General features: G+C 45.7%; 1 protein-coding gene across 7 annotated transcripts in view; it reads left to right on the forward strand.

Annotated features, from left to right (window-relative positions):
- CLUAP1 (clusterin associated protein 1) overlaps positions 1–16,967 on the forward strand; it is a 73,649-nt gene extending 56,682 nt beyond the window's left edge. For 6 of the 7 annotated variants that reach the window (XM_035022118.1, XM_035022117.1, XM_035022119.1 and 3 more), the window contains 5 exons: positions 574–715; positions 2,801–2,873; positions 8,162–8,269; positions 11,207–11,262; positions 14,611–16,967. In XM_035022118.1, the coding sequence (XP_034878009.1) occupies positions 574–715; positions 2,801–2,873; positions 8,162–8,269; positions 11,207–11,262; positions 14,611–14,757 (526 nt within the window). In that variant the 3' untranslated portion in view covers positions 14,758–16,967. Of the gene's footprint in view, positions 1–573; positions 716–2,800; positions 2,874–8,161; positions 8,270–11,206; positions 11,263–11,528; positions 11,586–14,610 lie in introns of all 7 variants that reach the window. The other variant, XM_035022123.1, reaches the window with a different exon arrangement.
- The last annotated feature ends 213 nt before the right edge of the window (positions 16,968–17,180 follow it).

Here is a 17,180-nt window from a genome sequence, read left to right on the forward strand (position 1 = left end):
AGTGGGGAGCCTGACACGGGACTGGATCCCAGGACCCCGGGATCATGACCTGAGCCAAAGGCAGTCGCTTAACCAACTGAGCCACCCAGGCGCCCTGGATTATGAATAATTTTTACCTTAGTCTTCATACTTTGGGGATTATTTCAGATTTATAAAGAGCTTTTGATTTTTTTTTTTAGATTTTATTTATTTGAGAGAGAGAGAGCGTGTGCACAAGCAGGGGGAACGGCAGGCAGAGGGAGAGGGAGAAGCAGGCTTCCCGCTGAGCAGGGAGCCCGACACGGGGCTTGATCCCAGGACTCTGGGATCATGACCCAAGTGGAAGGCAGACACTGAGCCTTAGGGGCACCCAGGTGCCCCTAAGAGCTTTTGATTAAAAAAAAATAAGTATGTTCCTTTCAAGGGGAGGGAGGAGAAAAGGCAAATTAACTTTAAGCAGCTGCAAGTTGAAGAACCGTCTCCAGCTAAAGGCTTTCCACAGCAAACCATGATGGGACCTGGAACTCAGAGTACTAGTTCAAACTTCTGTATGTTGATTAATCTTTCACTTTTTATTTCATTCGGTTGTTTCAGGCCAGCCTTTATGGATGAATATGAGAAGATCGAGGAGGAGTTGCAAAAGCAGTATGACATTTATCTAGAGAAATTTCGAAATCTGGCTTATCTGGAACAGCAGCTTGAGGACCATCATAGGATGGAGCAAGAGAGGTTTGAGGTAAGTAGTTAGCCCACATCTCTGTACAGACCATTCCTTCTGCTGGGTTAGTTTGTACTTGTTGACGTGTCAGTTTGTAAATATCATTGTAGAAAAAAAAAATCTGTGAATGTTTTTTCTCCCTGATCAAGTCTGAGGATTGCTCATGGAATTCTTTTGTTTTGCTGTCAGTGTAGCCTGGCCTCCAGGGTTGTCAGCTCTCTGGTGGGTTTGGTCGGTTAGGACTGCGGACAGGACCCACACGTGACCTGTGTCATTGCACAAGACTCAGAAGGGCCGGTGCTTGCTTCAATGCTGTGCTATCACTGGCTTGAAATTCTTCATAATTTTTAAGTGCATTTTAATTTGCACTGAGTCCCAAGAGTAGGTAACTGGTCTTGGGTAAAGATCTAAAAATTTGCTTGGTCAGTTTAGTGAAAGATTTTCAGGGACCCTTGTTAATTGAATCATCCAAACCAGTTTTTTGTTTTTGTTTTTAAGATTTTTGTTTATTTATTTGGCAGAGAGAAAGACAGCGAGAGGGGGAACACAAGCAGGGGGAGCGGGAGAGGGAGAAGCAGGCTTCCCGCGGAGCAGGGAGCCCGACGCGGGGCTGGATCCCAGGACCCTGGGATCATGACCTGAGCCGAAGGCAGACGCCCAACGACTGAGCCACCCAGGCGCCCCCATCCAAACCAGTTTATCAGAGACTGCTTTTTATTTTATTTTTTTAAAGCTTTATTTATTTATTTATTTGACACAGAGAGAGAGAGATAGCGAGAGAGGGAACTCAAGCAGGGGGAGTGGGAGAAGGAGAAGCAGACTTCCCACGGTACAGGGAGCCCGATGCGAGGCTCGATCCCAGGACCCTGGGATCATGACCTGAGCCGAAGGCAGACGCTTAACGACTGAGCCACCCAGGCGCCTGTATTATCACTTTTTGAATTGCCCTAATCCCTTGGGGATATTTCTGCTTAACCCAAGAATGGTCACTTGGAATCTGTGTTCACGATGAAATTGGTCTACAGTCTCCCTTTCTCACACTGTCCTCGACAGCTTTTGGTATAAAGGTTATGGTAGCCTTCCTACAGACCTGGGTGTTTGAATGAGGTGAAGCTGTTCTGGGGTACAAGAGGCCTGGCTGGGGGTAACCGCTGCACTCCTGTGGACGAGTTTCTCTCAACAAGGAGCCCATTGCCACCATTGCTCTAGGTTAGGGGCAGGCTGCGGAGCAACAGGGTCCAGGACAGGCATGTTTTGAGGGCAGTGAAAAGAGCCAGGAGTTCAGGACATTTTAAAAGTTGGGTATCTGGGAAAGAACAGAAAAGGGCCAGTGAAGGTAAAATGAGCATTTCGTGCTATCATGTGGGGCGGCCGCTACGAGCACAGAGTGTGCCAGAGAACTTGCCTCGGGATGCGTGTTCTTCCATCCTTCAGCAGCTACTTGGCTCCTTTCTCCTGTGCTCTCCTCTCTTCTCTATGCTTATAGCATCTGGCCCCTAGGGCTATCTCATGCATGAAACAGTGCTCTCTTTTTAATGTTTAGAACAATAGCAAAGTTTTAAAAGTCAGTCTCCTCTCCCATTCTCTCTTTTGATGGTAATCAGGGCCACATTTTGTAACCCAGCTGAAGCACTAGCTTTTGTCCCCCTAGGAGTTAGACTAGTATTTCTTTCTTTCTCCTTTCATCCTTATCAGTCTCACCATTTAGCATCTTTTGGGGCTGGAATTGTGCAGGGCTTTAGTCTTTAGGAGCAGGAGGCCCGTAGTTGATGGATTTGTTCCTGTGTTTACATCCCATAGCGGCACACGTGATCGCATGTGATGGCCTATCACCGCGTTGTTCCGTTCTCTGCAGGGCTCAGAGGGCCATCTGCACCGCTTCTGGCTGCCTTCCTTTGTCTGGGCTGCTCCTGCTGGTGGAGAGCGGGGGCCCTGGGGTCTGGCCCTGCTCCTTGCTCAGGCGGTGTTCGTTCTCTTCGTGCCGTTTAGATCTTTGCTGGTTCTGCAGTACAGACTTAGCCCTACTTACCCAAATTCTAAAGAAGAATAAAACAGTCCAAAAAAGGGTCCTCTCTTCTGAGTCTTGTGTTTGCTGTCCCATAGGAAGCTGAAAACACTCTGCGCCTGATGCAGAACAAGCTGAAGGAGGAAGAGAAGCGCCTGCTCCGGAGTGGAAGTAAGGCCGCGCTCACAGATGGGGCTGTTTCCTCTGGGCGGGCGGCAGTAGCCTTGAAAAATCTTTGTGTCTATTTTATTTATTTTCAAAAGGCAGTTTTCTCACAAGTTTTGTATCAGGTACCATTTTAATTCATGCAAGAGCTTAAGAGGCTGGTTCAAATTACATAACATTTAAAGCACTTTGGTTTTCTTGTCAATGATAAGAAATGATTTTCTGTTTAAATGATACTGTTAGTTTGAATTGCGTATAATATGTAACTATGAAAGAAAACTGGGTCTTGGAGGTCTGTAGGGTTCCTTACATTAGGGCAGACTGATAGAAAGCAAGTGTCGTAATGCTGTGCATGTGAATGGGTCCCCCTACCTACCTACCCGTCAGAGGTCCCCCAGTAATCCAAGATGGTTCAGTGAGGCTGTTGTCTGTAGGGAAATGGGGGTTACCTATCTATAGGAGCTCCATGCTGGGGAGGACTGTTTTCCGTCGCTGGTTAGTGAGCTTCTCCTCGAACTTCACTGAGGTGTCAGGTCAGGCTCGGGAGCCGTAGCAGCGCATGGTCTTCATGATGTATTCTTCGTGCTACGTGTCTCAGGGTGCCTCCTTCTCTTGCTTATTGCTCTCTTTTTTATGATGAAATATTTTATTCTCTTGTGCTTGAGGATACTTTACCTGGAACTTCAGGCTTGTGCGTGAGCTCTCTGTCTCCTTTTGTACTTGTTCTATGCCTCTCTCTCCTAAATCTCAGGAAACTCTGGAAGGAGAATAGGGACTGCTGGAAAATCCTTTAGGGGCAAGTTTAGGGAATTCCAAGGGCCTCTCTAGCCAAAGCAGCCCCTCACCTTTATGGTTCCAGGTCAGCCAGGAGAGCCTGAAGCGGCCCTAAGTGATAAGTCTGCATGGAGTTTATCCCCTCCTGAGAGGCCCGGCACAGGTAAGAGCCCTGATTGGTTGGCTGTACCCTGCTCCGTTCCCGGGCCAGCGTGTAAGACCTTTCTCACTGATCTTGATTTAGTCTTCTGAACTCACACTTTAATTTTGTTATCCATAGGTTTGGGATCTCTTGAAGGACAAGCATTCATAGGAGCATCTCTGATTTCCTTTTTTTGGAAAAATAATTTCCAATTTAAACCAACTGAATAAAGGATAACACTTAATTAGCTTGGGGTGGGCAAAGAAGTTAGGAAAATATGAAGGACCATTCTCAGTTCTGTTCACCCTGAAGTTCTTAAGGTGTTCTGTCTTTCTTTGCTATATATGTGGGAACATTGACCAGAGAATTGGGATTGGGGGGAGATATAAAAAGGAAGACTTTCTGAAAGACTTCTCTGAACAGAAAAACCTAATAGGACATGGACATGAATTAGGGGCAAGAATGAGCAAAATTCAGGAGGTGGAAGAGATCATCGTGTTTAGACCACTCTGCAGGCAGCTGATTAAGTGCAACAAAGCATTGTTGAATATCTCTTCTGGGTGCAAAGGATTCGTTAGTGGACAAAAGACAGGGACCTTTGCTTTAACCAGTCTACTTGCCAGTGAGGAGACAAACATCAAGCAAGCTGTAAGCAGAAGGTGAAAAATGCCCTGGTTGGGGGAGGGGCGGTGGCGTCGGAGGGGAAGTAGAGCAGAGAAGGGGATGGGGAGGATGGGATGGAATTGCATTTTATTTTATTTTATTTTATTATTATTATTTTTTAAAGATTTTATTTATTTATTTGAGACAGAGAGAATGAGAGACAGAGAGCACGAGAGGGAGGAGGGTCAGAGGGAGAAGCAGACTCCCCGCCGAGCAGGGAGCCCGATGCGGGACTTGATCCCGGGACTCCAGGATCATGACCTGAGCCGAAGGCAGTCGCTTAACCAACTGAGCCACCCAGGCGCCCCTGGAATTGCATTTTAAATAGGGGGTCAGCGTAGGCCTCATTAGGAGATGCTATTTAACCAAAGCCTAAGTAAGTGGATCTGAGGAGAAAGGAGGTACCAGATGAGGAGAGTCCTGGGAGTCTGTAAGAGAGGATGGGAACCAGAGCCCAGTGAGGCGATGAGTTTTGCTAAATGTGTGAATACAGGACTTGAACTCAGGCAGGACAGACAAGCTGGAAGAAGGATCATGTGCCAGAGGGCTCCCATCTGATGCTCCTGTCTTCTCTGTTGAGCAGGAGGTGAAGTCACCAAATTGGCTTTGTGGGTTTGGAGGAAGGGACTTGAAGAAGAGAGAGAAAGTCTGAGTGCTTAGAGACAGGAGAATGCCCTAGGGGCCCCAGAGATTAAAAAGGCCAAGTATTTTGTTCAGATGCTCTGTAATAGGAGGGCAGCCTTCATCTTCTCACCATCCTTTTAAACCTCACTGCTGGTGGTAAATTCATAAAATGACCCAGAAATTTCTAGAAAGCACTTTAGTAACCTTGCTGTGGTTTTTATGGTGTAGTGAAGAGCAGATGTTCCTGCATTTACACTTATTTTACTGCATGCCTACTGCATGTCAGGCGTTGTGCCAGTACTCGGGACACAGTGATGGATGAGGTACTCAGGAAGCTCAGAGTCTAGAACTGTGCCACCCAGTACCTAGCCACAAGCCATGTGTGACTCTTGAGCACTTCAGGTGTGGCTGGTCTAAATTGAGGTTTGGTGTTTGTGGAAAATATACACCAGGTTTTGAAGACTTAGTATGATAGAATAGTAAAATTACTCATTAATTAATATTTTACATTGTTCACTTATTGAAATGATATTTTAGACATATTGGGTTAAGTAAAACATTGCTAAAATTAATTTACCTGTTCCTTTTTACTTTAATGTAGTTACTAGACAATTTTTTTTTAAAGATTTTGTTCATTTATTTGAGAGAGAATGAGAGAGAGAGACAGAGAGCATGAGAGGGGGGAGGGTCAGAGGGAGAAGCAGACTCCCTGCCGAGCAGGGAGCCCGATGCGGGACTCGATCCAGGGACTCCAGGATCATGACCTGAGCCGAAGGCAGTTGCCCAACCAACTGAGCCCCCCAGGCGCCCGTTACTAGACAATTTTAAATTACATCTGCCAGCAGGCATTACATTTCTGTTGGACTGTGTTGATCTCAAAGGAGACACAAAGAAACTGTTTAAGTGGGTATGAAGTATATCTCTTTGTGGTTTTGATATGAGTTCCTCTGATAGCTAATGAAATGGAACATCTTTTCTTTACTCATTGGCCATTCATGTAGATCTTCTTTGGAGAGATGTCTATTCATGTCCTTTGGACATTTTCAAATTGGGTTATTTTTTTATTAGTGAATTGCAAGAGTTCTTATATGTATTCTGGATACTAGATCCTTATGTGATTTGTGATTTGCAAATATTTTCTCTCATTCTCTGGACTATCTTTTCACTTTCTTGGTGATGGCTTTTGCTGCACAAAGTTTTAATGAAGTCCACACTATCAGTTGTCCTTTTGTTACTTGTGTTTTTAGTGTCATATCTAAGAAACCACTGCCTAATTTAAGGTCACCAGGATTTATCCCTAGGTTTTCTTCCAGGACTTTTATAGTTACAATTCTTATTTAGATTTCTGATCCATTTTGAGTTAATTTTTGCATGTGGAGTGAGGTAGGGGTCCAACCTTATTGTTGGGCATGTAGCTATCCAGTTGTTCCAGCACCAAAAATGGAAAGACTGTTCTTTCTTCTTTGAATTTTATGGGCGCTCTTGTCTGCCATACTTTATTTTATTTTATTTTATTTTTTTTTTTAAGACTTTATTTATTGGAAGGCAGCTATATGCTCACCACTATACCACCAACGCCGGCTTTGACTTTATTTATTGGAGAGAGAGAGTGAGAGCACACAAGCAGGGGGAGCGGCAGGCAGAGGGAGAAGCAGGCTCCCCTGCTGAGCAGGGAGCCCAGTGCGGGGCTCGATCCCAGGACCCTGGGATCATGACCTGAGCTGAAGGCAGATGCTTAACTGACTGAGCCACCCAGGTGCCCCTGCCATACTTAATTTTAATGCATCACTATAACTCGGTGATTTCAGTGTCAGCATGCATTAATTTAGTGTATTGGCTGGAGTTTGTCAGAAGAAATCATGTTGAGCCTGAGAAACATGTTGATATTTTAAAATTTGTAATACTTGATTTATATTGCATGAGGTAATGATATAATATCATAATATTCCTGGATGAAATAGAAAGTGAGCAAAGTTGAATAGTAATTTCAATTTATAGTCATGAATTTGTATTAATATTTCACCATATTCTCTGTATAGGCTTTTGTAAGGTGGTAGTTTTCAGATAGGTTGTGTTGAGGCCCGGGCAGGGTGCTCTTCCTCACACTTGCCCTGGCTCCAAGGTTAGCCCTTCCATGCTGGAGAGCACAGCTCTTCCCTCCATGGTGAAGAAAGCAGAGCACTTTCCCTTGGTGCCCAGCTAGATGCAGCTGCCATTGCATTACCCCCTATCACAGGGGCTAAGCGAAGCCTTTTCATAGATGCACAATTACTATCCTTCCAAACTGACTTCTGACTCGGTGATCAGAACAGCAACTGCAAACTCCTCCAGTTCCGTCCTTCCAAAACCAGTGTCTCTCTCTGGTTGCAGGGAATCAGGCTGGTCAGTGAAAGCTTTTTCTCTCCACTGTGGAAACTCTCCTTCTATAGATTCACTGTAGGAAATGTCCAACCTGACTCCAGGAGAGTATTTAAGAAATTAATGTATAAGGCTGTTGCACTGAGAATAATCTCTGTTTATATTTGTCTATGATGAATTCTCTCCCGGAAGCAGTATCCTGAGTACCAGCTCTTGTTGCCACTCATTAGGTCGCCATCTTTCTCAGGCCAGCCGTGCTCGGCCATTCCTGGCCTGGTCTCCGTCTTCCCTGCAGGCTTGTTTGGCACAGTCACTCACCTTTTCAGGGGGCTCCGCTTCCTCATCTTCATTATCCACAAAGAGCTCAGGTTGGGGTAACATCACCTAATACTGAACAGAGAGTGGTTCCCCCCCAAACTAACCAAGAACTTTGAACTACCTTGACAGCTGGCTATTCAACTTTTAGTTTCAGCTGCCAGAGTGTTTCTAATTGATATATTCTGATCCACTTTTGTCTTGCTGTGGAAGATTGTTTAAAAAAGCAAACCAGTATATCATTGTCTGCAGTAACTCCTAAGTATCTACAGGCAAATCCTGAGTCTCTCAAAATCTAATGCACTAAAAGAAAGACTGAGAAGTGTAGATGGTTTTGCACAAGAGCCTTGTGGATAGGAGCTGTTTTAGCGGTAATGATGGAGCTGCCCTTTTGTTTTGCATACTTGTGTTCTCCCAGGTAATGATGACTCAGACATTGACATCCAGGAAGATGACGAATCTGACAGTGAATTGGAGGAGAGGCAGCTGTCCAAGCCACGGACGGCCATGGAGGTGCTCATGCAAGGTACCACGGCTGCTTTCGCTTGCCCTCCCCGCTGTGCCCTGTCACAGAACACTGGCCTCCTGTGTATCAGGATTCAGCTCTTAAACTGCTCAGTGGTCACCTTTGCTGCTAACACTCTTACCTATGGTCCCAAGAATAGCTGATTCTTCTTTGTGGCCTGGGATTTCTCACAGAGGCCACGGGAATACACGGCTTCTGCCACGGAGCTGTGTTCTACCCACTTTGGGTCCACACGGCTCTCAGTGCAGTAGCATCCCCTATAATCAGAGAACTAATGCACAGAGAAAGGACTCAGACAACCATCTCTGCCATTTAAAAAATCTTTTAGTTTCTACTTTTTCACTGCTAAAGACTCAAGCAAAAAAATCTGTGGAGCAAATGTGGGTGTTCCCCGAGGGTCTTCTTCATGCCCTACTTTCCACCTTAGAGGGGTCCTGGTCAGTGGCTTGGGGATGTGTCCTTCCAAATTGCCTTTCCACACACATACCGTGAAATACACAAAGATCAGCTGAGACTTTTTTTTTTTAAGATTTTATTTATTCATTTGAGACAGAAAAAGAGAGCATGAGCAGGGGGATAGGGGCAGAGGGAGAGGGAGAAACAGACTCCCCGCTGAGCAAGCCTGATGTGGGGCTTGATCCCAGGACCCCAGGGTCATGACCTGAGCCAAAGGCAGACTCTTAACTATCTGAGCCACCCATGCACCCCCCTAAGACATTTTTTAACTTAATGGGACCAGACTCTGTATAGTTCTGCAACTTGCTTTTTTTAAAAAAATTATTATTAAATATATTAGAACAACTCCTCCCATGTCAGTAAACTAGAAATCTGCTTCGTTCTTTTTGACAGCTGTGTAGTATTCCATAGCATGACCATACCCAGGATTTACTTGGGCATTCCCATATTAAAAGATATTTTTTAAAAATATATATTTATTTTCCTCTTTTCCTTGTATATACATCTTTCTGCTTGTCTGCAGTGTTCATACCATTAGATGTGGGATTCTTAGGTCAAAGTTTATATAAATCTCTGTTTTGATAGATACTACTAAATTGCTCTATATTTGCCTTTAAAACATCTGTCTACCATCTGTTAATATTTGGAGCAGTTTGCATTTTTATATACATGGTACATTTCAGAGGCAAATTATCTTCACTTTATATTAAGTTTTGCTGCTAACTGCTCTTTTTTTTTTTTAAGGTTTTAAAATTTATTTTAGAGAGCAAGCGAGCACGGGATGGGGGACAGGGAGAGGGAGAGAGAATCTGAAGCAAACCCCACACTGGTGTGAAACCCAACGTGGGGCTCGGTCCCCTGACCCTGAGATCATGACCTGAGCTGAAATCAAGAGACACTCAACCAACTGAGCCACCCAGGCGCCCCTTTCCTTTTATTTTTTAACAGGTTCATGATATAAATAGAGGTTAGAGGTTATGACTCCCATTCTATAGATGGGAGCTGAGGCTCTGAAAAGGTATGTGATTGGCTCAGGAGAACCTAATAAAGGCACTGGTGCTCCTAAATTCTGCTGACCGCTCAGCCACCAGAAGTAAAATCTAAGAACTATAAATAAGGGCTTTAGACAACATAAGGTTTGCATTTGCATTTTATCTGACCAAGGGAAGTCTATAATTAGCTCTTGGTGGTCACCCCAGGCCTGTCCTGAGTGAGCTCCTCTGTGAGCTCCCCTCTCTGCTTTTGCCCCTCGCGCAGCATGGAACTGGGTCCTGGGTGCCCCTTTCTCAGCCTCGGGTGTGAGGGCAACTGTCTGCCTCCCGCCAAGGAAGGACGGTTCCTGGGTGTTTGCAGAAGTCACAGCTAGGCAACTGTGATTTCCAGAGGAGAGTGGAGAATCACTGAGATACTGTGGGTGTTTTGAAAGATGAACTAATGGTGAGCCTCAAAAGTTTTCCTCTTTGGAGCTCAGACATAGATTCAAATACAAGTAACATTGGTCCATGCAGGGAGACTGCATTTCTTTTTTCAGCAGATACTAGAGCTGTTCTACCACATAGATAGAGCAGTATCCGATGATTTTTTTTTTTTCATTATGTTAGTCACCATACAGTACATCATTAGTTTTTGATGTAGTGATCCATGATTCTTTGTTTGCAGATAATAACCAGTGCTCCATGCAATATGTGCCCTCCTTAATACCCATCACCGGGCTAACCCATCCCCCCCACCCCCCTCCCCTCTAAAACCCTCAGTTTGTTTCCCAGAGTCCATAGTCTCTCATGGGTTATATCCCCTTCTGATTTCCCCCCCTTCATTTTTCCCTTCTCCTAATGTCTTCTGTGCTATTCCTTATGTTCCGCAAGTAAGTGAAACCACATGATAATTGACTTTCTCTGCTTGACTTATTTCACTTAGCATAATCTCCTCCAGTTCCATCCATGTTGATGCAGAAGTTGGGTATTCGTCCTTTTTGATGGCTGTGTAATATTCCATTGTATATATGGACCACTTCTTTATCCATTCGTCTGTTGAAGGGCATGTCGGCTCTTTCCACAGTTTGGCTATTGTGGACATTGCTGCTATGAACATTGGGGTGTATGTGGCCCTTCTTTTCACTACATCTGTATCTTTGGGGTAAATAACTGTGGAGGTTCCTCAAAAAGTAAAAATAGAACCACCCTGGGATTCAGTGATTTTTTTTTTTTAAACTTGTACAGGATGCATATTTAGTTTTCTGGTTTCTGAGTAGTGATTATATTTTATTACCCTTTTCCTTTTTTTCTAAGTGGAAATGTAGAAAATCCATTACTGTTTGTTGGCAGTTTTGATTATTTGGATGCGACTTAAGTAAATGTCTTAGTTGATTCTTGTTTTTCCCAATTTTCTAAAGGAAACAAGTCTTGAATGCCATTCCTTGCTTTTTCTTTCTTTTTTTTTAACAAGGTTTTCTTAATTTTTTCATGCTTTGGTTCTCCTCAGGAAGACCCGGCAAACGCATCGTGGGCACAATGCAGGGCGGAGACTCTGATGACGACGTGAGTCCCGACCAGCTCCCTTTAGCAGCTCTGTTCTTCCCGGTCTCAGGCTGGCCTCATAGACTAGCTGAGCTGACAAGCTGAATGCGAGGGGCTGCCTCTCAGCCTGGCCCGCTGCTGGGTGTGCTCCAGAGTTCAGCCTCCCAAGGAGCTGGACTCTTCTCTGCTTGTTGATGGCTCTTTTCTTTTCTTTTCAAATGAATATGCTTGCCCTCCCCCCCCTTTTTTTTCCTTCTCACTGTTCTTTCCATTCTCACTTTCTAAAGATGGAAGCAGCACCAGCTCTCTTAGGTAAATGCAAGAATTCCAGCTCCAAGAAGCAGGTTGGTTTTCTTTTTCATCTCGTGTGTGTGTGTGTGTGTGTGTGTGTGTGTGTTAGTTAACCAGCTTAGGGCCCCCAGAGAGCCTTCCCCAGCAGTGATGCCTCTTGCTGGGCAAGAGCCATGCACAGCAGGCCTACAGTGAACGGTGCAGTTGCCTAAAGGTCCCTGGCAGGAGAGGAGGGTTGAGTGCTGAGCCAAGGTTATCAGGACCTTGAAGTATAACTTGGAAAAGAAGGGAACCTGCTGAGAAGGGAACCTGGGAACCCCAGGCCAAGACCAGCCCTCTCTTCAGTTCCATTCTGGGGAAGAAACAGGAAAGGGAGGCTCTCTTGAGACAAGAGCCTCAGGCTGGGCAGGAGGCTGCGACATCAGGCTGCTGGTGCCTTGAGTGTCCTTGAGGTAATACTGACTGGGAAACTCACTGGAATGGGCCCTGCTGCCAGGGCTGCCCCATCCATCACCCTGGGTCTGCTTTCTTTGTGGCAGTCTCTGGCAAGCTGTGCCCACAGACCCCAGACCTCCTCATCAGGTCATCTGCCACGTGTGTCTGGAGCATGGCCCTAGTGGCTACAGAGGGGCAGAGCGTGAGCCTGACATTCTTGTACAAAAGATCCCTTTATTTAGTGCCAACAGTGGATTTTGTGACCAAAGTCCACAGAGGGAAAGGTCACTCAGGTTTGCTGGCCAAGATGCACAGAGAAGATTGAGCCTTGAAATCACAGAAGGTAGTCTTAGAGAAGCAGAGAAACCACCTCAAACATTTTTTAATAGTCAGGGGTGGGTGGTTAGGTAGCTTCTGCCCATCCATCTTACCCATTCGAGGCAGGAGTAAGAAGTCTGGTGTGAGTCCTGGGGATGCCTGGACAGCACCATCTGGTCCCTTGTCTTCCGATCTGCTTGGTCATGCGCATAGCTTTCTCAGAACGAATGCCCAGGCTACAGCTTACATCTCCCCTGTGCCTCGTGCCGCTTGTTTGCTTCCAGGAGGCTGCCTGCACACATTCCGCAGGCACACGGGCTTGTCCCCTGTGTGCTCACTCTTCCACTTGACATATTTACCGAGTGCCTGTTATGTGCAGGTGTTGTTACAGATTATGGGCAATACACCCCTGCCCTTAGGGAGCTTATGTTCTAGTGGTAATCAACTGGATACATCGGGTCATAATGGCAAGAAGAAAAAGCAGTTCGGGGAACAGAGTGACAGGGTTGAAGGAGGAGATTGATGTCTTTTGATCAGTCAGGGCATGTCTCTCTGGTAAGGTGACACTGGGCAGAGGCCTGAATGGAAGGAGGGCTGTGGTGCAGGGAAGGGCATCCAAGGCCCAGGGAATGGGGTTCCTGCAGTGGAGGACCAGAGATGGTGGCGTGACTGGGATGGAGTGGGCTGGGGGCAGGAGCAGTAAGAGGCAGTAGGGGCCGTGCAGAGCTTTGCAGGACGTGATGAGGACCCGGAGTTTTCTCTGAGTGCAGTGGGCACGGAAATCGTGAGCCCAGTAGTGCCAAGAGCTAACTGGCATTGAGAGACACCCATCAGGAGGCATTTGCACTAGTCCAGAGGTGCTGGCGGCTCAGCCTGAGGTAGTGGCAGCAGAGGTGTTAAGAAGTGGTCAGATTCTGGATGTTTCCAAGGTCAGAACCATGAGGGTTTGTTAATTGGACATGGGGTGTGAGAGCAAGAAGTGAAGGAGGCCTCGCTTGTGTCATAATGTGCTAATAGTATACATAGAGTTTGCATTTCCCCGAGATAGGGCAGGCCTGAGGAGGGGCTTGGAGAGCAGAGCAGGAGTTTGGTTTTGGACATTCTACCCATGCACGGCCTGCCAGCCATCCACATGCTGCGGTTGAGTAGCCAGTTGGAATTCAAGTCTAGAGTGCAAGGGTCAGGTCTGGGCTGGAGTTGAATTTGGGAGCTCTCATAATTAGGTGGTCTTCAAGCCACCAGGATACATGTGATGGTGTGGGGGAGAGAGTAGCAAGAGAAGAGGAGGCCCAAGACTCTAAACTGAGCCAGTTGCAGAGTCATGGAGATGGAGGGCGTAGGGGTATGAGAGACAGCGAAGATGTGGAGTGAGGTGGGGCGAGTGCCCAGAGAGAAGGGTGCCCTGCAGCAGAGTGGTTTTCGAGGAAGGAGCCGTCCTGTGCCCAATGCAGCCTAGAGGTCACGAGACACCTGAGACTCACTCACGGGATTTGAATCCGCTGAATGTTTCGGTAGATTGGCAGGTGAAAGCCTGCTGAGTGTTTTGAGGAGGCAGTGAGAAGGGAACCAGCAAGGTGGTGGGTTCAAAACTCCTTCAAGGAGTTTGTTGTTGCAGGGGTGGGTAGAAGAACAGGGCAAAGCAGCTGGGGAGGAAGGTGGGATTAACTTTGGGGTTTTTGTTTTGTTTTGTGTTTTTAAGAAGAAGGAAATAGTAGCATGTATGTATGCTGGTGGGAATGATCTAGCTAGAGTGGCTAGCCATCTTGGTTTACCTGGGACACAGGACTTGCAGTTTTAAAACCTGGCTGAGTTGGTCACCCTAGATCTAGGTGATGGAGAGAGTGTTCCTTTTATTTTGCTCCTAATGCCCATTTCCTGTGTGGCTTTCCATCCCTAATCTGGTAAAAGGCAAAAAAAACAAACAAAAAAAACGAACCCTCCTAATCTCCAAGCCCCACCCTCCTTGCTGTCCCCTGGAGGGTGTCTGGGCCCCCAGGGGCAGAGCAGCCTCCGGTGAGCTGCGGTGCAGATCCAGTGATGTTGCTGAGACCTCTGTGGGAAAGCCAGCCCCTGCAGCACCAAGCATGGCTACACACTGGTGTCTGAAAGTCACTGGTTAACTGAGCCAGTTATGTTTGTATTTCCGCCAGCAGTGTGGGACGTGGACCCCCCTCTCACGCCCCCACAGCCTGACTGCTGCTCCGCCCAGCTCTTCCTTCACATGCGGGCATTGCTCGTTACTGAGCTGCTGGTGAGCAAGGGTCTCGGCTGACAAGCTGTGGCTAATGAGACAGGCCCTCAGTTGTCTTTGCTATCTTCGTGTAGGAGGATTCTGAGGACAGTGAGATTGACATGGAGGGTGATGAAGAAGACGACGATTTGGAAGATGAGAGTGTTGCTCTCTCGCCAGCTAAGCCCAGTCGAAGAGTCCGGAAGCCTGAGCCCCTGGATGAGAGCGACAATGACTTCTGACCCTCTTGCCCAAGGGACCAGACTGATTAAATCCCTCAGATCTATATAGGTAAACAGGAAGTTGGAAGGTTAGGAAGGAAACCTATTTTGTTCACTAAACTAGTTGGACTCAGTAATGAAGCAACACCTAGTTGTTCTTTAGCCTCCTCTGTGTTATTCCACAGAGCTTCAATAAGAACTGAAGTAAGCCCCGAAGAGAATGTGTTTTTTTTGCCTTATTTATGTCCTGAAACTTGGGGAATGCATGTGTTCTTAGAGATGCACATGCACGGGACAAACACCCAAGGAGAAATAAGGGTTGGCACCGTCAGGTCTTGGCTGTTGTTGTTGTGATGTGTTTGCCTCTCAGAGTTGGGGGGACTGACGTGGGGCTGGGCACCAGGACTCAGTTTAGGAATTGTGGGGGAGCGTACAGTTTTGGACATTTACTGTATATCGGCTTTTAATTCTAGCTTTTATTTAGTTGTCTTATTTTCTTCTGTATGTTCACAATACCAAGCTTGTTCTGAATGAAAGTTAGCTAAGTCAGATGAAAACCCACTTTCGTTAAAGATCAGATAACAGAGAGATGCTCCAGAATATAAATGCTCCATTTTCTCTCAGAAGGTTGACATTCCTCCTTAGGAAAGCAAATTAAAGAAGAAATGTTGGTACACGCTTGTGTTTCTGACTCTAAAAAGATGAACCAGAATGCATTAGGTTGAGTAGCACTAGAATAATTACCCTGATGTGAAATGAGAAGTAACAGGTGGAGTTGTTTTGTTTTTCTGATATGGAAAACAGAGCAGTTTTCATTTATTTTTCACTTATAAAGTTAGAAGACTTCTGAAGTTACTTGGCTCATAATAAATGTATTTAATTCCTTGTTTTTATATCATTAAATAAGTTTTACTTGAAAGTTTAATTACGTTCTTTATTTGCACTTATAACAAATACTTGGGAGACGTTTATAGGTTACTATGGTACATGTAAATTTTTAAGATATGACGTGATAATTATTTCTATCTTTGCTTTTTTCTTTGCCTTTTCCTAATTCCTACATAAGAGATTACCCCCTTTTTTAAACATTGAGCATTCAACTAATTCACTAGCGATTTGAGATATGCCATTGTTGAAATGATGACGTAAAAGGGAAATGGGAGTGTCAGGAGCCATGTCAACCCCCTCAGGTGCCGTGGCTTCTACGGTGCAAAAGTCACTGCGTCTTCTTGGATGTTCTAGTTTTGGTGTCCCTGAGTCTGACCTGCCTTATATTTAAAAAAATAATAATAAATTTCCATTTTCTTTATGGGATGCTTTCTTCTAGGGGGCATTACCACAGGAGTGTGGCCCGCGCCGCAGGTAACCCCTCCACAGACAGAGGCATCCCTTGGTTACCTGTTGGGCAGTCTCACCATGGAATGGCACTTCCTTAGAGCAGCTTCTGTCAGCCAAGGAGCCTCAAGCACCTGATCGTAGTTACGAACATCTGTCTGTCACTACTGTGACAGACCCCGCAGTCAGGTGTGTGCAAGTGCCTTTTGACCTTGTGCCATTGGTTTTGGCCAAGCATCAGAGCTGACTCGTGCCCCAGAGAAGACTGTGTGACTAGGTCAGTGAAAAACCAGTCGTTAGATCATTGTCGACAGTTGTTACTGTCTTAAACTGTGTGATTAAAGGACCTCCTAAAATGCTTTACAACATGAATATTGACAGAAAATGTAAAGAGATTTTTTAAGTCCTTAATTTTTATTGGTGGCAGCCATGAGAACAGAGTCCAAGGACTTGCAGTGGGGAGTCCGAGGAACTGTCTCCCTTTTAGCCGGGACGGGAAGAAGACCTGCAAGCGCTCTTTCGTTAGCATTTTAAACTATACTTTCAGTGTCACCCGTCTGAAAGGAAGCGGAGTCCCTTGATGACGGCAGCTCACTGCATAAGTATCCCTGCTGTTGGATTGGCCCAGGGGACTCTTAGGTGCTGGAACCGGGCCTGGCAGCCTTGGAAGAGAACTGAAACTGGCCAGAGCAGAAGCCCTTCCTGGAGCCGGGAGGACAGAGCGCTCATCAGGGAAACATGTCACTGACGGGAAACCCGTGGGTCTGAGACACAGGGTTCTCACTTGACACCTCTGTTGGGCAATCTGGAAAGGATTAAGCAAGAGTAACATAGAAAATTAAGTTTTTAAATGATGCACTGTTAATTCTAAAAAGAATAATAAATTATATAGGAGAGACTGGCTCAGGAGTAATGAATACTAATCAAGTCATAAGATAAACACTAATGATTTAAACAAATATCATACTCTAATAAGTATGTTGGAAGGACGTAGAAACAAAAAATGGGGATGTAAGCTGATGGACATCCAAGTGCCCTTTCCCATGTAGAAGTCAGCAGATAATCTCTAAGATGATAAGACAAGAAATAGCACATGTAGGACTTCTGGT

Source organism: Mirounga leonina, unplaced genomic scaffold (genome assembly GCF_011800145.1).
Source record: "Mirounga leonina isolate KUSES-001 unplaced genomic scaffold, KU_Mleo_1.0 Mir_175, whole genome shotgun sequence".
In the NCBI taxonomy this organism is placed as follows: domain Eukaryota; kingdom Metazoa; phylum Chordata; class Mammalia; order Carnivora; family Phocidae; genus Mirounga; species Mirounga leonina.